This window comes from Naegleria fowleri (assembly GCF_008403515.1).
Source record: "Naegleria fowleri strain ATCC 30894 chromosome Unknown tig6, whole genome shotgun sequence".
Lineage (NCBI taxonomy): Eukaryota > Heterolobosea > Eutetramitea > Acrasida > Naegleriidae > Naegleria > Naegleria fowleri.
In genome coordinates this window covers 670,180-695,433 of record NW_025407938.1, presented here as the reverse complement: position 1 = coordinate 695,433, position 25,254 = coordinate 670,180, and the positions used below count along the sequence as shown (strand labels likewise).

The 25,254-nt window shown below is 37.1% G+C and overlaps 11 protein-coding genes across 11 annotated transcripts; 5 read left to right on the top strand and 6 right to left on the bottom strand.

The window, feature by feature from the left end:
• Positions 1-569: 569 nt before the first annotated feature.
• Positions 570-2,187, bottom strand: FDP41_010576 (uncharacterized protein; the record flags this gene model as incomplete). Its single annotated transcript, XM_044700889.1, has 3 exons — positions 570-831; positions 1,071-1,794; positions 2,085-2,187. The coding sequence occupies 3 exons, from the start codon at positions 2,185-2,187 to the stop codon at positions 570-572; spliced, it is 1,089 nt and encodes a 362-aa protein (XP_044568224.1).
• A 370-nt stretch (positions 2,188-2,557) lies between these two features.
• On the top strand, positions 2,558-2,965 carry FDP41_010575 (uncharacterized protein; the record flags this gene model as incomplete). Its single annotated transcript, XM_044700888.1, has 1 exon — positions 2,558-2,965. One exon carries the CDS (start codon positions 2,558-2,560, stop codon positions 2,963-2,965), a length of 408 nt encoding a protein of 135 aa, XP_044568223.1.
• A 248-nt stretch (positions 2,966-3,213) lies between these two features.
• On the bottom strand, positions 3,214-4,563 carry FDP41_010574 (uncharacterized protein; the record flags this gene model as incomplete). The annotated part of the gene is made up of 3 exons (XM_044700887.1): positions 3,214-3,856; positions 4,005-4,265; positions 4,499-4,563. The coding sequence occupies 3 exons, from the start codon at positions 4,561-4,563 to the stop codon at positions 3,214-3,216; spliced, it is 969 nt and encodes a 322-aa protein (XP_044568222.1).
• Positions 4,564-4,690: 127 nt separating this feature from the next.
• FDP41_010573 (uncharacterized protein) lies at positions 4,691-6,169 on the bottom strand (the record flags this gene model as incomplete). The annotated part of the gene is made up of 1 exon (XM_044700886.1): positions 4,691-6,169. The coding sequence occupies one exon, from the start codon at positions 6,167-6,169 to the stop codon at positions 4,691-4,693; it is 1,479 nt and encodes a 492-aa protein (XP_044568221.1).
• Positions 6,170-6,271: 102 nt separating this feature from the next.
• FDP41_010572 (uncharacterized protein) lies at positions 6,272-6,915 on the bottom strand (the record flags this gene model as incomplete). The annotated part of the gene is made up of 3 exons (XM_044700885.1): positions 6,272-6,399; positions 6,480-6,623; positions 6,693-6,915. 3 exons carry the CDS (start codon positions 6,913-6,915, stop codon positions 6,272-6,274), a joined length of 495 nt encoding a protein of 164 aa, XP_044568220.1.
• Positions 6,916-7,278: 363 nt separating this feature from the next.
• Positions 7,279-12,289, top strand: FDP41_010571 (uncharacterized protein; the record flags this gene model as incomplete). Its single annotated transcript, XM_044700884.1, has 3 exons — positions 7,279-7,663; positions 7,753-8,100; positions 8,154-12,289. The coding sequence occupies 3 exons, from the start codon at positions 7,279-7,281 to the stop codon at positions 12,287-12,289; spliced, it is 4,869 nt and encodes a 1,622-aa protein (XP_044568219.1).
• A 949-nt stretch (positions 12,290-13,238) lies between these two features.
• On the top strand, positions 13,239-14,759 carry FDP41_010570 (uncharacterized protein; the record flags this gene model as incomplete). Its single annotated transcript, XM_044700883.1, has 3 exons — positions 13,239-13,618; positions 13,920-14,447; positions 14,543-14,759. 3 exons carry the CDS (start codon positions 13,239-13,241, stop codon positions 14,757-14,759), a joined length of 1,125 nt encoding a protein of 374 aa, XP_044568218.1.
• A 121-nt stretch (positions 14,760-14,880) lies between these two features.
• On the bottom strand, positions 14,881-17,777 carry FDP41_010569 (uncharacterized protein; the record flags this gene model as incomplete). The annotated part of the gene is made up of 3 exons (XM_044700881.1): positions 14,881-16,509; positions 16,625-17,069; positions 17,173-17,777. The coding sequence occupies 3 exons, from the start codon at positions 17,775-17,777 to the stop codon at positions 14,881-14,883; spliced, it is 2,679 nt and encodes an 892-aa protein (XP_044568217.1).
• A 910-nt stretch (positions 17,778-18,687) lies between these two features.
• FDP41_010568 (uncharacterized protein) lies at positions 18,688-21,912 on the top strand (the record flags this gene model as incomplete). Its single annotated transcript, XM_044700880.1, has 2 exons — positions 18,688-20,270; positions 20,343-21,912. 2 exons carry the CDS (start codon positions 18,688-18,690, stop codon positions 21,910-21,912), a joined length of 3,153 nt encoding a protein of 1,050 aa, XP_044568216.1.
• Positions 21,913-22,716: 804 nt separating this feature from the next.
• On the top strand, positions 22,717-23,046 carry FDP41_010567 (uncharacterized protein; the record flags this gene model as incomplete). The annotated part of the gene is made up of 1 exon (XM_044700879.1): positions 22,717-23,046. One exon carries the CDS (start codon positions 22,717-22,719, stop codon positions 23,044-23,046), a length of 330 nt encoding a protein of 109 aa, XP_044568215.1.
• Positions 23,047-24,244: 1,198 nt separating this feature from the next.
• FDP41_010566 (uncharacterized protein) lies at positions 24,245-25,189 on the bottom strand (the record flags this gene model as incomplete). Its single annotated transcript, XM_044700878.1, has 1 exon — positions 24,245-25,189. One exon carries the CDS (start codon positions 25,187-25,189, stop codon positions 24,245-24,247), a length of 945 nt encoding a protein of 314 aa, XP_044568214.1.
• Between the last annotated feature and the right edge of the window lie 65 nt (positions 25,190-25,254).

Sequence of the window (25,254 nt, the reverse complement as noted above, 5' to 3'; positions counted from 1 at the left end):
TATTATTATTATTGGATGATGAGAAGATGAGAAGAATCAATTTTGGGGAAATCGTCGTTGCTGAAGGAATACAACACACGTCGACGGAGAACTCCAGTGATGACAACAGGATGAGGAAGAAGAACCAATATTTAAATGTCTGCCAAGGATTCAAAGGATAGGGTGATTGGACAACAAGAATGAGGAATTTTCTGATTGGACAGATTTTTGTAAACAAAATTAAAAACAAACAAATTTTGTTTACTTTTTCGAAACAAATGCTTTCTTCTTCATGGACTATATATTCCAATCCCTCAATTTTGTACTCTATCAATACCTTCCAAATATTTAATCACCAAACCATTATTAACGTGTTCTCTGAAGACATGGGTGTATGTCGTTGACTTTACGAGGGATTGTCACATACACTCATGTCTTCAGAGAACAATTTAATATATATAAGCAACGTCTCAGATGAACATAATTGAACGATGATGGGAATGGAAGTTGTTGTACAATTTCGCAGAGAGGTTTCCTCATTCACCTCATCATCATCACCAACATTGGAAACAACTCTTACAATTTTATTATTACTTCAAATTGATAAATTTCACTTCAATTTCAATCTCGCCAGTTTTCACTCCTTGTAATGTACAAATTTTAGTCACCCCATTTACAGGATCGTTTGTACCAAATAAATCACCTAGAGTGATGGAGAAGTGACCCATTGCATCATCTTCACTGACACGATCCCAATCCATACATTCAATATGAAGTACATCAGTTTTAATGTCACACACGCATGTAGTAATGGTTTCGTTCCAAACTGGATTTAAAGTTTTGAGCTTGGTACTGTAAAGTGATGATGATAATGACAAAGGTCATTACATTTCCGTTTTTTCATATTTCCATACATTTCAATATGGAGTGGAATTCAATCATGCACAATATCATCATCAATAATTCACCACACATATTTTTAATAGCAGATTCAAAGCAGTCATCCGATTTGATTATTCGTTGACATGCATTGAAGCGTTGATGACGGAGAAGTTACGTATGATTTTCGATCTGTATTAAACAATCCTTACCTTGTCTTGACAATTTGACCTGGATAGATATTGGAACGATCCTCCAGAGAAGGTCCACATCCAACAATTAAATAAGGATCACTAAAACCATTCACATCACACGATATGAGATTTCTTCCTTCTTTCACATGAATGGACAACATTCCAATAAATTCAACCATTCCCTTACTCAAGGAGGATGAAGATGATAACTTTTTCAATGACTTGTAGAGAGAGCTCTTTCTTGATGATGTTTTTAAGGCTCCTTCTGTTGTATTGCTTTCTTGCTGTTGTTCTGGAGAATGGATGGGTTTTAAACTTTCCCAATCCACAAGTAATGATGATGATGATGATGAGGAGGAGGATGGTAATGACGAGAATGATGAATTGTTTGTGGTAGTAGTTGAATTGATTGGAGTAGAACAAGCACCAGTGGCCATACTTGCGACATTCTCTCGATCGAATGCAAAGTATTTCAATACATATTTTGCTCGAATGTATTCCTCTCGATAGAGTGGATCTGTGTCTTCGGTTGGTTTTGGATAATTCTTGATTGGTTTAGCTTCATAGTATTCATTAATTTTAGTGTTTCCTCCAATGCGTTTCATTTGTTCAATCACTTCTGATGGTAAATGATCCAATGTGGTTGACCTCACTTGTGAAATGTGAGTTCCTAATTTTCTGTGCACTCCAGAACAATTAATACAAATTAAACATCCTAAATTAATACTGGCCCATCTAGGAACTGTTGGTTGTCACACAGCAGGAGTGCGTGTGTGTGCGTGCCAGTGATGGAACAAGACAATTTTTCAAACGAGTGATGATTCATTCGAGAATGAAAATTTTCAAAAGGTATTAATATCAATAGATATATATGATTGGAGTCATCATGGCGATCCATTTCAACAAATTCCGATGATGACGTTCACAGAATGCAACATTTCATCATCATGATCAGCCCAATGAATGATACATCATAAAACATTCATGATGACTCTTTCTCGACATATTTCGTAACATTTTGTTATGACATACCTTTGGCTCCGCAATCACAACATGAATCATTTCCTGGCAATGAATAGAGAGGTTCTGTTGGACCAGTCGAGCTCGGAGTGAGTGGTGAGTTTAATTGGGACATTTTTTGAAAATGACACGTTGATGGGAGAAAGCGTTTCTACGACAGGCCAGCGTTTAACGCGACAAAGAGCGAGTGACACTTGAGATCAATGTTTTTGAAATTAAATTTCTACTGGAATTGAATCTCTTTGTTTGGATCCATGGCCAATCACACCAATTTATTGGATCACGATAATAAGGTCAATGTTCATTATTGGGAACTAGTGAGTTGAATGTTGTTGTTATTGTTCAATAAAAAGGTCCTTTCGGCAACAACAACAACAACCACGTTCGAACAACACACGTGTAGCCCTTGTGACTGGAGCCAACAAAAAGGAATTGGCTTGGCATTTGTTCGTTTACTCCTCTCCAAATACAAGTGTCGAATGGTGATGGCTACTGCTAGAAATCCACAAGAGTCTCACGATTTAAAAACCTTACAAGATGAATACGGTTACGATCGTTTACCAATCCTTGCACTGGATGTTTCCGATGAGAAATCCATTCAGAGTCTTCCGTCCTCCATTCCTTCCTCGGTTAAGCATATTAATTTATTGATCAACAATGCAGGATATTTGGAAGCATCGGTTCGGAATTTGGAAGACCTTTCCATGGAATCCTTGTTGTACAGTTACAGAGTGAATTGCATTGGTCCCACATGTGTTGGAGAACCAATGGATCCTAAGAAACATCGAACACCAGAGATGGCTGCTAGTGATTTATTGGAAATTATTCATGAAGCAGATTTTTCAAAGAATGGAAAGTTTATTTCGTACGACAAGACTGAGATTGAGTGGTGAAAGAACTTTCTCTTGGTTGGAGCGAGATCTCTACACATAGATTGAATTTGCTTAAATCATTGTTTTAAATCATGTGATCGTGTGATAATCGTGTCAATTCCATGATTTGGTGATTCGAAGGTTGGATTCATTGAATTAATGAATTAATTGGTCAAATATTCAATTTTCACAATTTACATTTGTGTATGTAAATTGTGAAAATTGAATGAATTTAATGTGAGACAAAAATATAATATGGATCTTCTTGGCTAATCCTCAAAAACAGAAACTCCCCATGAACCGATAGGATCCACACTTCTCTTTCTCTTCTTGCCCAATTCGTTAGTAATTCTTTTCACATCCTCTTCAGAAAGTTCAAAATCAAAGAGTTGAATATTTTCCTTAATTCGTTCTGGTGTTGTACTTTTGGGGAGGACAACCACACCTCTCTGAAGGCCCCATCTCAATATAATCTGTGAGGCACTTCTTTTATAGTTCTGAGCTAATTCTTGAATGATAGGATCTTCCAAGACAGCACCTCTTCCTAATGGACAATAGGCCACAATTTGAATTTCACCAAAGAGAGCGGATTTCATAGTTTCGATGAGTCTCGTATTGGGGAAGTAGGGATTCACTTCAATTTGATTCACAGCTGGTTTGATGGAAATGCCAGGTTCTGAGAGGAGTGCTGCAACATCACTCACACTGAAATTTGAGACACCAATGGATCGAACTTTGCCATCTTTCACTAATTGCTCCATTTCACGCCACGTGTCACGGAGTGGAACGAAATCGAGTTTCACAACTTGAGTCTTTTCATCTTTTGGAACAATAGACGAATAGTCCTTCAATTCATTTCCAGCATATTGGAAAGCTAAAGGCCAGTGAATTAAATATTGATCCAAATAAGTGCTGTGAATTCGTGCACATTTAAATGGTCACCATCATGATAGGTAGCAAATGAAATAACAACAAGTATAAATCATGGATACAGATGCACCATAATATCACCACGTTGAATGCATGAACAAAACTCAAATATGAAACATCACGCACGTACATTCTCAATTCAGAAAGAGTCTTTTTAAGAGCAGGTCGAACATGTTCAGGTCGTCGATGTGTATTCCACAATTTCGAAGTGATCCACAAATCTTCTCTCTTCACCACGCCTCGATCAAAGACATCCTGAAGGCCTTCTCCAATTTCTTTTTCATTGCCATACAGCTCGGCACAATCAATATGCCTATAGCCACATTCTATGGCTGCAATCACGGCTTGTTTTACTTTTTGTGGTTCGGCTCTCCATGTCCCGAGGCCAATCCTTTTAAGATGTATGTGTGAGATGTTTCATAAATACAATCATCATGTGTTTGATTAGGCCAAATATATAAAGTGAAAAGGATTATTCAAGATCAATTAAAGATGGACAATAAATTTGAATTACATTTTCAAATTGAGAATCACACGCCAAAAGTACATAAATTATAATAAGAATAATAATGTTAATACAATCACGACAAAAAATTCACACATGTAATCGCGAACAACACATACAAAGGAATTTTAGTTCCGTCATTGAGAGCGAGAGTGGAATGACTATCGAATTTGGGAGAGGACATTTTTTTGTAACACAATTCCAAAAAATTCGACCCAAGAAGTCCACCAAGCTGTCACAACGGGCTGACACATGTGCCACATTTCCGAATCCAGAGCATCTTCGAACCACAGGTCACAATTGTCATCTTGTTAAGGCTTAGCTTGATTTCTCTTCATGGCCACTCCTCGACACGAGGTAATTTCTCGATGCCGACCATACCAATGAAATTCTGGTTCGCTCGTTTGAGGTCTAAACCAAGCACATTTTTCTCCATTATTGTAATGATAGACAATGAATGGTTTGATGGAAGCCCTTCCATGACCCAAATTACCAAACGTACTGTGCTTACTCACAACAAATCCTTGACTATGAGAGAAGAGCCACGCATCAATAAGGGCACCTACAATACTTTCGCTGTCTCTTGTGAAGGTTAATTTTTGCTCTTCGTAATGAAGAATTTTCTCTGCTCCAAATTCAATCTTTGCATGCTCGACCACAGTAATGTTGTCAGAAATAACCATAATTTTAAAATCTTTGTTTGGAAATTGTTGAGAATGCTTGGAGAGTAATTCTTGCCGACATGCTTGCCAGAAATATTGTTCATGCTTTTCTCGAAACCAGTCCATTTGCTTTTCATTCTCATTTCGTCGTATTTGAATGCCGTACATGATGGTGTTTCCTTGTTTTCTATTTTCCAATTGATGTGGAGAAATGTAAATGTCATGTTCTTCCAAATACTTGTCAATTTTTTGTTGAATTGATGGCAAAGGATGGAACAGAAATCTTGAAAGTGGTCCAAACATGTCAGCGTCACGAAACATTAAATGTAAAAGAGCAGAATGATAAGGATTAAATTGATAGAGGAGAGGTAAAAAGTATTGATTGCTAGTAATCTCAATAATTGGTCCCATTCTGTCAAATTCTTCAGTAATATTCAAACACTTCAATAATTCAAACATGTAATCGGATTCTCTTGCTCTGTGTGTTAATTCTAAATTTCCATAATAATTTTTCAGAGAATCATCAAAAAGTGTCGGTATCTTTAAGTTTGGATAATTTCGTGCACACTCATTCAGATTTTGGTCCGTCAAAAAGTCTTCGTACCACCAATTATATCTGGCGTGTGGTTTTTGAAACAAATTTTTCGCATGAATATTGCAATAGTAATGGCCATACCAATTAATGAAGAATAATCGGCCCGAGAGAAGTGACAACATGAAACTTGACGTCAGTCCAATCAACACATTGGCCAAACCACTACTCTGCCAAGGCCGAAATACCAAAATTCCAACCTTCTTTTTTGATGATGACGAGGATGAATCAATAACGGAGGGCTGCAAACAAAATTCCCTCGAATGCTTCTCATGAAAATCCACATAGTCCTCGAATAAATCATTTAAATTCCAAGTTGTTAAATATCGACCAAAATAATAGGGTAATTGATGCTCTTTCCGATACTCTTCAATGACTCTCCTTGCACTGCTGACATCATCCCTCTTTAATAAATCACTTCTTCCTTGATCCGATATCGATGGTGGTTTCACCAATAAGAGAGGAACAAAAACTGAGAAGAGAAAACTACATCCTCCCACAACAAGCAAAAATCGGATAAGATGAGAAAGATGCATTTTTTTACTTGTTGCGAGCACGATCCTAGGAGAGGATACGAGCTGTTCCTGTATTCCCTTTCTGTCGCTTTTTCATACTTGAACTCCCAAAAGTGTTTCCATCTATTCTTTTGGTTTCGTGTTGGATGCATACTGTTGTATCCATTTTCGAGCAGTTTGGTCATGACGCTGACGATCTTCCTTGTACTCTTTTGCAATTTTTGGTTCTAAAGGATCATCTGGATTGGGTTCTTTTCATGTTCAATCGATGAAGTGTGATACATACAGGAAAAGGTTTACTTCATTTTGTGATCTCGTTAATAAAACTTACCATTCAACAAACTCACAATACTTAACAAAACTTTTGAAATGGTAAGAGATGGATTCCATGCATCTTTGAGAGTGTCCACACAAATATTACCCTTCTTTGAAATGTTGCAGTGATAAATCTTGGTGATGAATTTAATGGTGGGAGCTTACAACAGAATACGACCAAACCACTTTCCTTAACGAATTTGTTCAAAAAAGAATCTTTACGACTTACCTTTAAAAGGGTAATCATCAGGAAACACAATGGAGAGTTCAAATCTACCTCCTTCATAGACTGTTCCAGTAGGACCTTCAATGAAAGCCTTCCACTTTTTAAGGTTCTTTTCAGACTCGGGATGTGCCGAGCAGAAGGGAGGAATATCCGAATTGAACAAGACTAATTCCTTCTGGATTCTCTTGACCAGGAAATCTTGCGATGCGTTTGAATGACCCCTCATATTGTCCTGTCGATAATTGTGGCGTTTGGATGCCTCGGTTATTTTTTATTATTGTAGTTGAGTAAGGAGGTTAATCGTTTATTCTCAAAACCATCCACACTAGCCTCTCACGGTTCATGGCTTCGTGCTTACGTTTTCCCTTTTTCAAACGCTTACCTTTTCAGTTATGTGTGAATACATCAACTGAAGGGTCTAGTAACTCTAGCTCTCATTTTACATGATGCGAACAAAAAGGAATTCATTCTTTTTCTTTCCCAAACTCAATGTACAGAATCGACCCGAACTCCTTGTTGGAAATCAAAACGAAATTGACTTTTGGCTGGTGCTTCTCATCTTTCATCATCGAACCCAGAAGAGCAAAAAATGCGTCCAATTCCTCCTCCACCACAAGGCCTCAACAAGACCAACAACAACAGCACAAATGTGAATCAATCAAGACCACCACCTGTACCAGCCACGTTAGGAAATCGGTTAAAGAGTAATAATGTGGGTACAACAGGGTCTGTCGTCGGATCAACAACGAACACGACCACCACCACAAATAATCCATCTTCATCACAACAGCCACAACAACGACAAGGCGATCACTTTACGGATCATGAGAAGGAAATTTTGAAAAAAGCTTCAAAGGCATGGTCGACCTATCAACGACCAACGTTTCAAGGAATTGGTGAGGAAGGAAGATCAGATATTCAGAATACCATCTCGGGTTTTAGGGCTTATGAATTCTTGTTAAGACAAGAAGAAGGTAATTTTCATTTTGCAATTTCATACTAACATCATTTCGCAATCATGTTTCATTATTTGTTTTTAATATCATGACAAATGCACAAATAGCCAAGAGATGGATTGAGGATATGCTTGATGAGCAAATTTTCTTTGAAGATTTAGATGATGAACAGATCTCCGAAGATTTGAAACAAGGCTACAATTATTCCAAATCATCATCCAATTTGGAAAAAGCTGAAGCGAGAAATATTGATTTCTTTGATCAGCTACGAGACGGTACAATTTTGTGTAGATTGGCCGAAGTCTTCAGTGATAAGGGCACTATGAAAAATTTTCACAAAAATATCAAAATGAACAGTCCTTTGGCATTCATGATGGCTACCGATAACATTAATAATTTCCAAGATTGCTGTGACAAAATTAACTTTCCGAGATTCTATCAATTTTCCATTCCAGGTATGTACCAAGAACACTTAATTTAATGCCAATATTCCATTTCAACGTTTCAGATCTGTGGGAAAGAAAAAACATCACCAAAGTCGTACATTGCATTCACGCACTAGCTCACTTTTTGTGGCGTTCCGGAAAGATAGATGCATCGAAAAGAATTCAAGACCTATCCAAGTCTGGAATTCAATTTTCAAGAGCCAAACTTGATAAAGTGGAACAAGAATTCAAGAGATTGGAACAAAAGAATGTTGACATCAAATTGAATTTCAATTTTTCACAACCAGGAGACGAAGAGCAAAATCATATCAAAAAACCACAAAAACCAGTCGTTGTAAATAACAAGGCATCGAACCTTCTTGACCGATTTAACAAGTTAAAGGTGGGAGCCAAACTGGATATAAAACCCGTGAGCCAAGAACTTGTATCTATTGATGGTGACATTCAAATGATAGATCCTGAACAATGTATCGTACGAGGAAGAGGATCACAGACAGCCATTGTTGCCAAGCTGAATACATTTGAAATCATTGCACGCGATCAACATGGTAATGATCTACAAATTGGAGGAGATCATTTCACTGTTACATTGAGAAGAATTAAAGAAAAGGACGATGATCCCGATGCAACCGTAGAAGGAACAGTTACTGATCTAGGAAATGGTATCTATAAGGTTGATTATATACCTGAAATCATTGGAAAGTACGACCTTGACATCAGACTTGACGGAAAGGATCGCCTAACACACCCAACTATTAGACCAATACGTGTTGTTCCTGGAGAAGCATATGGCAAGAATTGTGAAGTTGTTGACGAATATGAGCAAATGCAAGGACCTTTTGTAGAGGGTCAAAAGATCAAAATCAAGATTTATGCACGTGATCAATTTGGAAATTATTGCAACAGAGGAGGTGACAAATTTTACCCTGTTTTTTCTTTCACATCAGAGAACGGAGAGAATATCGCTAATGTCAAGAATAGAGTCACCATAAACGACTTGCAAAATGGTGAATATGAGGTTGAAGTTTATTTTCCACTACCTGGAACTTATCATTTATCAATGACAGTGAATCAAACCTCAGACTTGATTCCATACCTTGATCCATTCGTGTTTGAAGTTCATAAGCGCAATGACCCTGGATTGGCAATCAAGTATGAACAATTTTATCCATATAGTAGTGTCATTCAATATTCCTTGACTGCATTCGATCCTGTACTTGCGAATGACATTAACTTAGATAATCCTCCAAAGATTGACACTAGATGGGTTTCAGTTGTAAGCAATAGCCCAATTCCAGAAATCACGGATTTTACAGCAACAGAAATGGAAAATAATATTAGGTATCAATTTAATGAATGGATGAAGAAAGCTCGAGGAGTTATTCTCGATAAATTGAAGAATGATGACTCGGAAATTGATGTTTCTGAATTTGACGAAGGGGCATCCAACAACTTTTACTGGAATTTAGTGGAGAAGTACTTGAGCAATGAAGAAAAATGCAACAACTACAAGGACGTACTCAACGACAGAATCAAAGGAAGTAATAATGTTGATTTTGTAAATTATGTAACTATTACAGAAGATCCTCAAGATTGGACTCAATATGAACTCTTTTTACAGCAACAACTTGAAGAAGAAGAAAGAAAACGAAGACTATTACAAGAAGAAGAAGAAAGAAAAAGAAAGGAATTGGAAATGCTTGAAGAAGAGCGCAAAAAGAATGTACCTCCTCCACTCAATCCAAATCAATTCTCAGTTCGCCCAAGACGTATGGCTCTCAACTTCTGGGTGATCATATCAAAAATGTTGTATGAGGCCACCCAAACGACAAAACCATTCCAACTTGACAAGACTCAAAAAATTTTAGGCTATGAAACGAATGAGTTGAGTTTTACTCGATACATTGCAGAAGATATTTTCTTGACAACCCAAAGATATCACGTTCAGACCTATGGAGACTTGTTATTGTCGGTTGCACAGCGATATATTCTCGAATTAATTCAAGAAATTAAGATTACCTTTCCCGACCTTAAATATCGTGTCATTGAAACCGAATGCAATAATATTGGAAAGAATGCATTTTCACGCTTTGCTCAATCACACAAGATTTTCACCTATTTCTGCAGTGAACTTTCTCCATCTCCCTTTGATGAAGTGGATTTGAATGACTTAAAAAAGAGAATTGATCATTTGGTTCTCTCTTTCAAGAGGCAATTGCTCAAACTCATTCTCGAGTCGAACCTGGAAACAGTTAATCTCTTGAAGAATAAGATGAGAATGTCTGACAAGGATGTCAGCAACCTCCAATCCATGACAACTTTCTTCAAGAGCACACTGAATGATGTATTTGATGCTTTCAGAACGAGCTTTGGATACACAATGAGCTCAAAGCCAAGAAAAATCATGGTTCAGGAATTGTACTATGTCAAGAACAGAACCATTGATATTGCTTTCGATAAGAGTGACCTTTCAGCCAACAAGCAAGAGGTTTCTCTCTCTTACTCTGTGCAAATTCCAATTAACAAATTGTTTGATTCATATTCATTTTCGAATGAAGGTTTAGCCACATCCAGAGATAGACGTAGAGATGGCCTCATTAATCCTTATAAGACTGTCTATCTCAAAGGAGGAAGAGTCATCCTAGAAATGATGCGATCAGGATCCTTCCCACCCTACAAACTCCAAGACAAGAAGCAACGTCAAGCTATTGCCGTGGAAAATGCAAAAATCATGCTCAAAGCTCTTGCTGTAAACCATGTGAAAAGATTCACCCGAGAAGAGTTAGAATTGCTCAAGAAGAGAGGAGAACCTTTGAAAGTTCCTTTCACCTCTGTCAGTCTTTTAACTCCATCTTTTGTGCAGAACAGAGAGGACCGTCAAGTCATGGAACACCAAGGAGCCATTTATTATGTGTTGCAAAATAATCTTCTTCCATCTGTTCTTGTAGATTTGTATGATAGACTTCCTCCAATTGATATGCCTATTGTTTTCCATGAGCCATGTCTTCTTAACTTTGGTGTGAATGTGATTATCAAGACTTTTAAGTGCGGAGTTGGTATTCAAAGATCTGTGAATTGTCGACAATTTGGAATTAGACAATTCGAAAAGAAGGTTCAGCGTTTCATGATTGCTCTAGGAGAGTACAAGAATGCAATTCGAGGATCAATCATGGAATACATTACAGGAATATTCAATAATTCCAGGGACGGAACTATGTACGTTCAAGCTCTTGTGAACAAGCTCATTCGAATCAACAATGTGTACACAGTCATGCGAGACAAGCATGCAGCTGCTATCAGAGAGTTGACGCCTCTCGAGTTTGACTTGCAAAAGAAACAAAAAGAGCTCGAAAAGAGAATTAACGAGAAATGGTTGCCAAAGTTTGATGACATTACTTCTGTTGAGTTTACCTATTTGAAGGACATCATGTTCTTGGTGAATGACATGGACTCGATGATTGACAAGATTCATGACATCGATCAGAAATGGGAACAATGTTATGATGAACTTATTGAGCTCGAACAACATTTCCTCAAGAGCTTATTTTCAAGCGTTTCAATGGTCAGAACATCTCAACCACAAATCCCACCCATTCCTCACTGGCAAGAATACTATGAATTTTGTAATCTAGAGAGAGACATGTATGAACTCTTTGGATCGCTTAAGAATCTCTATCATGCAAAACAACATGAAAAGTTTAATCAAGGTATTATGGAATCGGACGAGGTGAAAGTAGGAGATCCATATGCCATTCCTGTTCGTGTCGTCCTATTGTCATTTATTATTGGAGAACAAATTCATTACAATTGTAAGAGTGGAAAAGATCGAACTGGTGCTCTTATGGATGAATGCGAGGAATTTGCAGAGCTTCGAGAACATTTGTCGTATTATCCAAAACCTTTCACAAAGGATGCCAAGCTTGGAGAATACAGACAAAAAATTAGAACCAACATCAGCATGAATGGAGGAACACTGGAGATTTGCAAACATAATATTGGTTTCAGAGCAGCAAAGCTTGATAAAACTCTTGCCAGTAAATTCTGGACCAAGAAGATTCTCGATGAGAAGGAGCGTGTGATTGGAGAAGTCCCATACTTTAAGGCATTCAAAGGACTCGGCTATTTGGATGATGAAACCTATGCCAGCAAAGACGAGGATTGGTACAAGTATGAAAATGCATACCTAAAGACGTTGTAAGGTTAAAATTTGGTGGGATGATTGTAATATTTGGTGACGGACACAATTTGTTGTGTATTCTAAGGCTGTCAAGTTTGAACACTGAATAGTAAGTGGCAGGCACAATGTGCTCATTCAACCATTACTGCACACTGTGTGATGGATGGAACGTAATCCATCACATTCATCAACATAGGATGTTTGAAAGTCAAGTTTGATGATTTTTGCCACAACAACGTATTGATGATTAAAATTGAATTCAAAAGGAATCATTTCTCCTCCAATCGACTGCTCGACTTGGTTGAAAAGGAGTTGTTGTATTTGATCACTGAATACAAGTTTTGTCCAATGTCGATATCCTCTTATGAACCAACCACGATTAGTTTCTAATTTGGTTGTTTGGAAACCGTTCGTTCGTTCGTGGTTGATGTTGCGCTCTCCTTCAAAAGTCCGACTTGTGAGTAATGGACCGATTAGTCCCCAAAAAAAGCGGTCAACAAATTTTTCTTTCTTTGTTTTTTCACTCCATCCAAAGAAAGTGCTCCACTGCCACGCTGGTTCTCTTCCTGTGTTGAGTACTCTCCTTCTCCCTAACGCGTTGCACTAAATCAAAACTCGAGCCTTGGTGTTTCTAATTAAGAAGAGGTCGACATCACAACACTTATTATCGTTATTACCATCATTATCACCACTACCATTACCATCGAATCTCCTGCTCTGGTTACGCGACCATTGTCGGTTATTGGTAGTCATCATCACCTGAATCATCCGTTGACCTTTTGGGAGTCTTTGTTGATACCAAAATCATCAAACTCAAAGCGAGCTTGAAGAAGAGTGTAGTACAAAATATTGAGTCCACACACACCATATCCGTATTCAATATTTTGGGTTCTATATCGATTATTTTCATCATCATCATCAATTAAAACCACAAAACTAAAATTCATCATCAAAATCAACACCAAACAAAATGAGAGCCACCAGTGCAACTGCTTCTACCAAATCGGATGCCAGTAATAATAATCTTGAGCCAGCCGTTCAGAGAATTCCGCAAGAACGTAAACCCATCCCCAAAGAGTTGTTGAATCGTGAGGACTTTTATTGGGTCAATTATGAAGAGCCTCATCTCCGAAGAAAGTATGAAATTTTGCAAAAGTATCCACAAATTGAAAAATTATTTGGAGTGGACTACAATACCAAATATCAAGTGATTGCCTTTGTGTTGATTCACTTGTTCATTTGTTATTTAGTGAAGGATCAACCATGGTATATTTTTGTTCCTACAGCTTGGTTGATTGGTGGAGCGTTCATTCAATCGCTCACGGTTGCTATTCATGAAATTACTCACGGGTAAGTTTAATAGTGCACTATTTGATCACTCACCTTGAGTGTATTGTACAATGAAATCACACCATGATGATCCAATTGTTGTTGATATGATGATGATTGTCCGAATATTCGCTCATTATGCGATGATGATGATTGCCCGAATATTCGCTCACATCTATCACCTATTGGTTTATTTTTTGATGATCTTTTTCACAACCAACCACTCGAACGAACTCGTGTTTGAATATTCAAAAATCGCCGAATGTCATCTTGTTGAATATTCATCCGTATGATTCGACCTATTTCACACCCGCTCACACAGAATGTGCTTTGACAAACTCGAACACAATTACTATTTTGCCATGTTTGCTAATCTACCAATGGGAATTCCTTCAGCAATGACATTTAAGAGATATCACAGTGATCACCATTGGTATTTGGGTGTTCCTTTGTATGATGTGGATATTACCACTCGCTTGGAAGGAAAATATGTCAGATCCAAATTCCTTAAACTCATTCACATGATTTTCATTGGACTTGTGTATGGTGTGAAACCCTTGTTGGTAGCTCCACGTTCACCAAATACATGGGAATTGTTGAATATGGCAGTTTCATTCAGTTTTGATGGCTTGTTGGTCTATTTTTGGGGTTATAGAGCTTTGATTTTTTGCGTGTTGTCAAGCTTGCTTGGTTTGGGTTTGCATCCATTGAGTGGTCACTTTTTATCCGAACATTGGTTGACTGAACCAGGTCAAGAAACTTACAGTTATTATGGACCTGCAAATTGGTTCATGTTCAATGTGGGTTATCACAATGAACATCATGATTTTCCAAGAATTCCATGCTCCAAGTAAGTATTTGAGTATCTTTTAGTTTTGAATTTAATTTCTGACACTCGTGTTTTGTCACGATTGCAATGCCTCAAACATGAATAACAATCGATAGACTTCCATTGCTGAGAAAAATTGCACCAGAATTTTATGATACACTAGGATATTATGAATCTTGGTCTGCAGTCGTTTATAACTATATCATGACTGATGGTTACAATCCTTTCGTGCGTCAAGTCAGAACGATTGATGTTCACAAAAAGGCAAGAAAAGAATGGTTCAACCGTGGTTTTACTGAACATGCTTGCTCTAACGAGGCTGACCAACAATAAGAAAGATCTAACCATGATGACACTTCTGATGATTCTAAGATTTGCTCAGACGTGTTTCCAAACGTTTTGTACTTGCATTTCACTCAATTTCTCATTTCAAATATAGAAACACAATTATTTTTTACCATTCTTCGTCATAGGATGTGTGATGAGATGTATCTAGACCGAAATCATCATCCTCATAACCTCGATCATTGTCGTCGTCAAAATTGATGGGCTCCTCTTGAATGTACGAGTTGTCAAAATTTTGATCTTCCAAAGATCCGCCAAATTCATCGTAGGAAGAGTGTTGGTGAGGTTCCTCAAATGTTTCTTCTTCCACTATGGTGGAGTTTTGAGTTTGGGCAAGTGCTTGGCTCGAATTGAGATTCAATGCATTTTCAGAGGAGGTTTTGTTATCAAGTTCAGAACCCATCGCTTGAGATGGTGGTGCACCATGTTCAGATTTGTCATCAGTAATAATTGTGACACCTCCGAGAGAGGGTTCTTTTGCCTTGTGAAGAGTTGCTGCTTGTTCTTCTCTCAATTTTTTGAAACGCCTTCTTGCCAGAAATCCTCGAGCCAATCGCTGCATTTGTGTCGCTGCCTCATCATAAATTGAATCCGTACTCTCTCTCTGATCCTCTTCATCAAAAGAATAGTTTCCTCCCACATCAAAGTTTTCCTCCTGTTCCACGGCAAGCTGCCCCACTTGACGTTGAGGAGGAGAGAGAACATCTTCAATTTTTTCCTCTACTGCAGCACTATTCTGGTTTGGAATTCCAATTGGTGGATATGGATAGGGCACAGTTTCTATCATTGATACACCACCTATATGTTGATGCTGGGCTTGTTGCTCTTTCAATGTGGAAATTTCATCGAGCAGAACTGTATTCGCCTTTCTCAAGTCCTTCATCTTGGATTGGAATTGTGAAATTTCCTTATCTTTTTCTTCACATTGATTCCTTAAATTCATTAATTCAAGGCTTCTGGAATCTGCGAGTTCGTGTTTTTCTTTCAGTTGTGCTTTCAAGAATTGAATCTCTCGTTCCTTTTCAGCAACCTGTTGCTCAAAACTGACCACACTCGATCGTAGAATTTGTGAGGACTGAGATTGCAACTCACGTTCTTTGCAAATATTCTCCTTTTCTCTGTGTAAAAGATCAATTTGGCGTTTCTGTTCTTCGAGTTGACTTTCAAAGTTCTTTTTCAACTCTTCCAGTTTGTTTTTAAGATCTGAATTTTCTTTCTTGACAGTATTGCTTTGAAATTGGATTTCATCACTTATTCGTTGCAATTCACTATTGGAAACTTTCAACTCTGAATTGGTTTGGTTGGAATCATCCAACTTTTGTTGCAATTCTTTCAATTTTAATGTCAACTCTTCGATTTGATGCTCCCGCATCGAGAGCTCAGAGCTTATTCCATGATTATCTTGTAACTGTCTATTTTCTTCAGCTAAATGTGAATTTTGCTCCTTATAGTAATCTTGAACTTGTTTCATTTTCACAATCAATTCTCGAAGTTTTAGATTTTGCTTATTCATTTTTTCATTCTCTTCTTCTAGATCTTGCATGGCTACTCGTTCTTGTTCTAAATCTTCCACAACTTTTTGTAGTCTTCTTGATTCCGTATAGTAGGCTTTTAATTCTGTTTCTAATTCTCTCACTCTTGTATAGCGAGAGTCAAGCTTGATTCTTTGGAATTCTGTGTCTTTCTCGCTTAGAGCCTTTTCTAATTCTCGAATTCTGGATTTGAGATTTTTCACCAGCTTTTTTAAATGAATTATTCAGAACAGAAAACATTTGAGCCGGATTGTCAGAACATGTCAGCAAGGGGTTCACATTTTCAATAGGTTGACGTAAATGAATGCAGAACAAACTTACATTAACTTCTTTGAATAAATTTTCATATCTTGTTCCTTTTGTTTCGACAAGCGCATGTGCACGTAAAAGCTCTTCCACTTGTTTTTGCTTTCGAATGCTGTCAGCTTCTGATTTTTGGGCGAGAGTTTTCAAATTTTGATTTTCCTTTCGAAGTAGAGCCATTTCTTGTCGAAGCTCTTGCAAATCCATGTACATGCCTTCTGGATCTTTGTAGAAATTGGAAGGTATTGTTCGCTTTTTCATGTGTTTGTTTACATTGGACAGGTAGTTTTGAACTACTTGTTTCTTGGACAATCCGTTTTTGTCCAGCACGCTGTTGGTGCTTCTTGAAGATGCAATTGGAAAGTTCTTTGGGTGTGGAATACTTGACAACTTGTATTGCTGTTTCGCTTTCACTGAGCCTGCACTGGATGGTCTAGTACCTGCTGAGGAAGGTCGTGCGCTTCTAAAGAATTGTTACAATTATTACGAGTAGTGTATGATACAAATATATTAGTAGAAAGTGTCAATAGATGATTTTGCCAACATGTTAACAAAACATTACAAACCTTGGTCTTTCGATTTCTCCGTATTGAGCTTTTTGAATTTCAAACAAATCATCAGCAGAGTCATTTCTTGTAAGGTTTTGATGATGTCCAAACATTATTTGGTTTTTGTTCGATCGATCACTGCGTGTGGAATGAACCTCGAAAGGATCTCGTTCGAAAACTTTTCGATCTTCGAATTTAAAATTTTCTTTTTGATTTTCCTTATTAGAAGATGCGGAAGTAGTTTCTAGACAACCCTCGGAATGATGTTTGAAGAAGAGTGATGAATGAGGGCTCCCCCGCACCGACGTGCTGATGTTATTGTTGTTCGCCGTCTTGTTGTTGATGCTGGAATTTATTTTCGAGGATTGAAGTGCTGTTTCATCCTTAGAAGTTCCACCCGTGCTATTATGAAGACTTGTATTCAAAAATCCATGTTGATGTTTTTGTGATTCGGATGGTTGTTGTGGTTGTTGTACAAGATTCAAAGATTGTTGTATTTCATCCTCTTCCTCCTCGATCAAGGAATCATAGGGATTTCCAATCAATGCTGAAGATCCACCTTCCAACTCTTCTTCCGAGTCTTCCTCATAATTATTGTTGCTGTACCTTGATTGAAGAAACATAATGATGGTTGTGTTTTGATTAAAACGAATTTCGAGCGTTTGGGTGTTTCTTCACACCACGGACTTCTGTTTGAAATAATTTTTTAAAAATTGAGGAAAGGTGGGATTTGTAAATTTTTGGCGGGATTGAACCATTCAGGGAAAAAGACAAGTCAGATAAGAAAACCCAAATGATGAACGCTCGAAAAGATAGGCATATTCTTCTTGGCCAACAACATTGGTCATTGTATGTGGTGGACCGTCATTAAGATTCCACTCTTGAATCTTCCAGTTCACTAAATCAGATCATGATGCATGTTTTACAATTTTAAGAAAGAACATAATCTCTCACAATCGCCCATTGCAAGTGCCATAGATGGATCGTTTCGATCTGAATTCTCTGATGGTGGTAGGAATGTATCATGTCATCTCCATTTCTACATAACTGGTAGGAGGCATATTCCACGAATCGATTTTATACCATAACTTTAAAGTACCTGAGAACACTCCAAAAAACCAACAGCCATTCCATGTCATGGATTTCGTTTATGTGGCATTTTTTATTTTTTCCAAGAATGGAAAGTAATGAAAACGATTTGATTTTTCTGGTCATGGAAAAAGTGATGATGGTGAATTGAGATGAGAGAATATTGGCAGCGGCACCCTTTCATGCTGAAGTAAGAAACGCGCTTGTTTAAAAATGGTAGTACGTCTATTTTGAAACTACCAAATTAATTCATTCCTTGTTACTAATCATTGCGCTAGTTGTTTGAAAAGGGTGTCATGAAACATTAGATCCATCCAAAATAATCCAATATCTGATTAGTATTGATAAGAATCAATTTTGACAAGTTAGTTATTAACTTGTTGTCGCATGAGATAAAACACGCTCTTGCCAATTTCCGAAAAGACTCTCAAAAAATCATCACACATGTCCTCAGCAGCAGCAGCATTCAGCAATCCCCTAAGCAACAGTAGTAACGATTCAGTGCTTTCTGGTGTCGATGGTCAAATACCTTCAGAAACGTCGACGACCACTCCTTCTAATGTCCTTTCAAATTCTTCTGAAGATGACATTCACAAACCTCACTGTGTTGTTCCTCCTTCAATATCAAGAGGAGGAGGGGCTGTCATAAAAGCAGTAGTAGGAGGAATCCATGTTCATGAATCATCATCATCACAACAACCAATGAAACGATTGATTTGTGTCCTCACAAGTATTTCCACATTCGTCATGATCATTTTCATCCTTGCGGGTCTACTCGTGTTACCTCTTCTCTATTTTGTGAACTTTTTGAAACATCCCGAAAGGAGTGAAACCGTAATCATGACTCCGTACATTCCCGACTCTCCTTCATATCCTCCAAATTTCACAGCTCCATATCTTCATGCCAATATTAACATTACGACACCATTGAATGCTCGATTTATATTGTTCTCTTTCACAGCAAATGCCTCTGTTCAAGCAGCTGTCATTCGAAAACAACAAGCATTGGAAACTTTTTCGGATCTTGCAGCCAAAGCAGCCCTTTCATTGAATACCATGTCCAGCTTTATATTTGACAAACCATTGGATCGATCTATTTTTGTGATCACACCCAACACGTTTGGAACTCGATTCTTTTCACTTCGACTGCAAAATAATTCAGGAATGTACGATGACGAGAGTTCAGAGTTCAATATTGCAACAAATACAACCATTCCAAGAAATACATCAACCATTTACATGATTTGGAGAAATACAGACAATTCCTTAAATCCGATTGAACTCAAATTTTGGTATTGGTTAGAATATGATAACCATGCACATCTTAAAGCATTTACAGTTGGTGTTGTTCTCATTGCTGTTGCAGTAATTCTCATTTCGGTGGTCATCCTGAACAGCAAGATAACGTCACTTGTCATTTATCATCTCATTCGAGCAATAAGACCAAGTGGAAGAAAACAGTTTTTCAAGGATTTTAAAAAACAACTCAAGACGACTTCAAAGAGTGAATTCGAGGAACAGAATGTGCTTTGGACAAAAGGAGCTGACATCACTTTTCAAAATTTGACATTCAAGTCGTTCTCTGGAAAAACAATTTTACATCCAATCCATGGAATTTTACAAGCAGGAAGATTTACAGCAATTATGGGACCTTCAGGCTCTGGAAAATCAACCTTTGTCAACTCATTATGTAAGAGAGCAAATAATGGAAAACAAAGTGGAAAAATTTTAATTGACAACAGAGAAATTACGGAAGAGACAAGCAAAATTATTGGATTTGTCACTCAAGAGGATATAATGGCACCACATATGACTGTCAGGGAGGCTTTGGAATTCAGTATTAGTTACCGAAAGAATCGAAATAGTGACAAGAAGAAAAGAATAAGTGCAGTGATAGAAAGATTGGGTTTATCCAAAGTTCAAAATTCCTTCACAAAAGTATGCAGTGGAGGAGAGAAGAGAAGAACATCGATTGGTATTGAATTGTGTGCAGATACTCCTGTTCTCATTTTGGATGAGCCAACCAGGTAAGTCACAATTTTTTTTCGAACATTTGACATTTTACATTTGAAACATTTTTCACACAATTCCAATCTTAGTGGACTCGATTCAGAAAGTGCCCTCTCACTCTGCCAAACATTAAGAGAACTCTCTGAAACGTGCAACTTGAATATTATTTGTGTCATCCATCAACCATCTTTTGAAATTTTAAAACAATTTCATGACATTATGCTTTTCAATGAAGGACAACTTCTCTTTCACGCTCCAGTTTCTACGGTTGTGAATGTTCTACGTGATAAAATTCCAGCCGATGAAATTCGAAACAATCCAGCCGATGAAATTTTACGAACGTTGATTGCACCTCAAGGTGAATTACTCGTAGAAGAAATCATCATTCGAAAAACACAGGAAAATGCACAATGTCATTTCACAAGTGGTAGTCCAAATCATTTCTACACGACTGAGTCAGCTGAGGACATGTTCCAACAACACTCGAATTCCACACGAGCTGTTCATGACGACGATAGCAACCCCAACAATAATAACAACAACAACCAAAACATTCACAACCCCAATAGGAACAATAATCACCATTCGGACGTTGCTGTCATTCCCATCCACAAGAGCATCAACAAATCCAAACGCCACAATATTTCTGAACAAGCCTATCGAACAGCTCCCTTTTATATTCAATTTATTATTTGCTTTGTGAGAAGCTTTAAACAATTTTACAGAGATTGGACCACCATCCTTATTGAGAATGGTATTTGTCTAGCCATTGGAGTTTTAATTGGCCAAATTTTCAAAGGTCTTTCATTTGCAGGAGCAGTTCCTGAAAGCTTATACATGCAATGTCCAATTTCTTTGCGTGGAAATGCCATGGTTCCACAATCCGATTTAATTTCACCTTACTCTACGTTTTTTAATATTGCCATTTCTCTGGTTTCTATTATGAGAGGATTACTTGTTTTTGGAAATGATATGAATAATTTTAAGAGAGAGTGTTATTCTGGTCTCAATTGTTGGATGAATTACTTGGCTAAGGATTTAGTTTCCATGATGGTCATGCTTGTTCTCTCTCTATCCTTCACTGCGGGATTACAAGTGGCATCTCCTCATACCCACTTTGGTATTTTGTGGATGGTCATTTATGGAACCATGTTGGCAAGCTTTCCTATTGGTTATATCATTTCATACTTTTTCACACCACACACGGCTCAGTTAGCTGCTTCCCTTGTTGTCATGATATTTTTTGCCATGAGTGGAAATCAACCATCGATTCCAGAAATGGAAAGTTATGTATTTCCATTCACTTATATTCATGTCATTTCGTATTTGAAATATGCCAAGGGCTTAATTTTCATGTTGGAACTTGAAACAAGAAGAGGAACACAGACACTGGATGAAGTGTTAAAAATATATGGATTTGAAATTGAAGCCTTAATTTATTATGTCTATGCACTAGTATTTTGGGTTATTGTATGGAGATTTATTTCTATTTATTGCTTATGGGCCTGGAAACCAAGAAGCTTATTCAGTAAGATTGTCTATTGTGTCAAGTTGATGATGGGTATAATTTATGGTCCGATCAGCAATGCATGTTCCAAGGTAAAGATCACCTTGAAAAGAATGTCCAACAAGAGGAATGATGAAAAGAATGTGCAATAAATAGGGTGCATTTGAATTCTTAAGTCTCTTTAATCGATTTGATTGCTTCTATAAAATTAATAATTAATATACATTAATATATAATTCAATATTCATTAAAATATAATATATCATTTCCTATTACGTGCAATTCCACTAACTTGGTAAAGATTGCGATTCGGTGATCATTCTGAACACATCATTCTCAATTTTGTTGTCCAGCAATATCAAGATGTAAAAATTGTGAAATGCATCTGGTTCAAGATAATGATTCCTCCACAGTGGAAAGGTCGTTTGGATCCAAATCGATTATTCCGGGCGTTCAAATCAGTTAAGTTTAGAAGCTACTACTCGATAAAATCTGCACAAATTGCCTCATCAAATTCAATCAAGAAACGCGGAAGACAAGGATAGGAGTGGGTAATGGAACAACAGTCTCCATTCCAACACCAAAAATCTCAATGCATTTTAATGAGAAGAAAAACAATGAACTTTGGTGTCAACATTAGTTGGAGAAAGTGAAATGGGGGGAAGCAAAACAAAACAACAACCGCTTACAAACGCCACTTTTCATTTATTTAAATGATTTTCAGTCGGACGGATCATGTAAGATACGAGTTTCTGATCGTTGTGATCTTTGGGGTGCTATTTCTTGTGGTTGCAATTTGGAACATTAGGTTTCTGTTGTACACAAATGATGACAAAAAACACGATTACTGGGTGGGATTGAATCTACACTATTCCCGAGAACAAATTCAATAATATTATTTAATGAATTTATTACAACCCGAACCTCATCACGAGAAAATATTCTCCAACAAAATTATGACATGCTTCACTCAAGAACATGGCTTGACTTGTGGATTAACAAATCAATTGTTCGAATTAGCAACATGTCTTGCAATCAGTACAAAATTGGGATCAAAACAATTCATATTACCTAGTATTGGGTCCGATGGAAATTGGGGATTATGTTATTGCTCAAAATCTCAACGATATTCCACCTTTTTTGATTTGGAGAGAATGAAAAAGTTAGCAAAACAAAGATTTGGACTCACAATTTACGAATATAAAGAGAGTCAAACTCTTTTACAAGATGTTTCTGAGGAGCTTTTTCGGCTACAAGATAATACTCTCTATTTAAAACCTCTTTAAAAAAAGAAGTCAGAGCACATTCAAACGTTGAGAATAATCCACCCCAAAATCCAAAATTACCTCCATGGATGAAAGAAAATTAATGAATTTAAACTCGTGAATCCAATGTGTTAATGTGTGAATTTTCTTGTTGTTTTGGCTTTTCAAATTTAGTGTATCAATGATTGCAAATTCAATCCGATGATGATGTTGTTTTGAGCGAACGGATGAAAGTGATACCTGTTCAATTTTTTAATTCACAAAATTATTTTGATTGAATAAATAGTCGAAGATTGTCATCTCCCGCAGCAATAATTTACCTTCATATATAAGACTTTATATTCAAAATCCTTCGGTTCGGAGATTTCTACGGTTTCAAATTTAGTACACGCTTTAACTAGTGTACCAGTAGGTAAATTAGAGATATTAAAATAAACGGAAATAATAGAATGTCCGCCCGTCTAGCTCAGTCGGTAGAGCGCAAGACTCTTAATCTTGTGGTCGTGGGTTCGAGCCCCACGGTGGGCGAATGAAATTTATTTTGATAAATAATCCGCCTCGCATATTGTAAAAGGTTGTGCTTTAGTGTTTCGAGACGAAAGCCTCTCTAACTTCTTTTTTTGATGCACTTCTTGTGTTCGCTTCAGATTATCTGTTGTTCTGTTTGCGTCATCTACTGATCTAATAATAACAATCTTAACTATTTCTACGATGTTAATATAATATGACGACTTTATATCTTGGTTCAATGAGAATATATCATCACATAATGCCGGACAAAATAAGGAATTGCTGCCACTGTTATTTCTTGAATGGTAGTGACCATACGTTTCTTCTTCATGGACACACCAGAAATGCAACACCAAACGAATCTCATCGTTTCCACTACAACATAACCTGTATACGTTACTGGGGTTCTTATGTTGTAGTGTGAGAGCATGTCCATTTTAAGTATTCCTTTTTTGTCTGACGCTGCTGAAATTATTTATGGCATGTCGACAAAAAAGAAAAATTATTTAATAAGACCATAGAGTGTTAAATATTGGATTTGCTTGGGGACGATGGAAGAGTGCAAATTTCGAACAAGATATGCTCTATTTGACCTTTTCTAACTTGTTCTATCCATCAGTGGCTGTGAAGCGGGTGATTGATGATTGGACTTGGAAAACGAAACATTTTGACTCGGCTGGTCCACTTGTTGTGATCCACAATCAAATACCTACAATTGGGAGAGAGAAATTCCTGTCTTTTCACGATATATTAAGGAAACATAGTATCCTTTTTTAGTTTGTGTAAGGCTTGATTTGATTTTGCGATATTCATCTGTATCAGGTAATTGTTTTTTAATGTCGTCTGCAATTTTTGATTTGTTAACCTTAAAGAAATCTTTGTGCTCTCGCATTGCTTCCTCAATAGCTTTAAAAACCATATCTTTGACTTCATCTGTGAAATAATTTGGTAAACCTTGTGGTTTACTTGGCTGTGAATTGAGACGATCATTCATTTCTTGAACTGATTCAAGTGTTTCTCCCTTCCTCTTTTTATCCAATCCGTTTTGTGACAAATATAAGCCTTTTTCTCTTAGACTGTAATTTTCAGAAATTTCCCGAAGATCAGTATGGTGTTGTTTTGCTCCTTTAACTCGCTCTTCTTGCTTGACATTGTTGAATTCATCTGTTGTCATTATTACATAATCTTGAGATTGCAATTCCGAAATGAATTGATGATGCAAATCTTTTTCTTTAATGAAATTCCATAATTTAGTGACGACATCATGCTTGCCTTTATCAATATAATTTTTGACATCATGATCACCCGATGTAATTTTCCACAATTTCTGAATAGGCCATCCTTCAATAATATTAATCGAGTATTTGCTGTCTTTGATAGAGTAATTATGATGATTTTCAGTCAATTGATTTTGATCGTTGAAGTTTTGTTGAACAAAAGTGATTGGAGTGTTGTTGGGTGTTTGTTGTGTTGTTGGTTGTTGGTTGCACAGTGAGTGATTTCGTGCAAAAGTGCTTTCGGAAAACCATTTCTGATGTTCAAAGCAATATCGTGAAAGTGAGCCTGTACATCCTGGCTCGGCACATTTGTGGGCATGGGTGTTGAAATGTCGATGATTAGAATTGTTGTTGCACCGTCTCTGTACTGTTGTCATCACAATATTTTTTATTGAATCTTTTGCAGGAAGATTCGATGGCCACTTGTGAAAGTCAATTCATT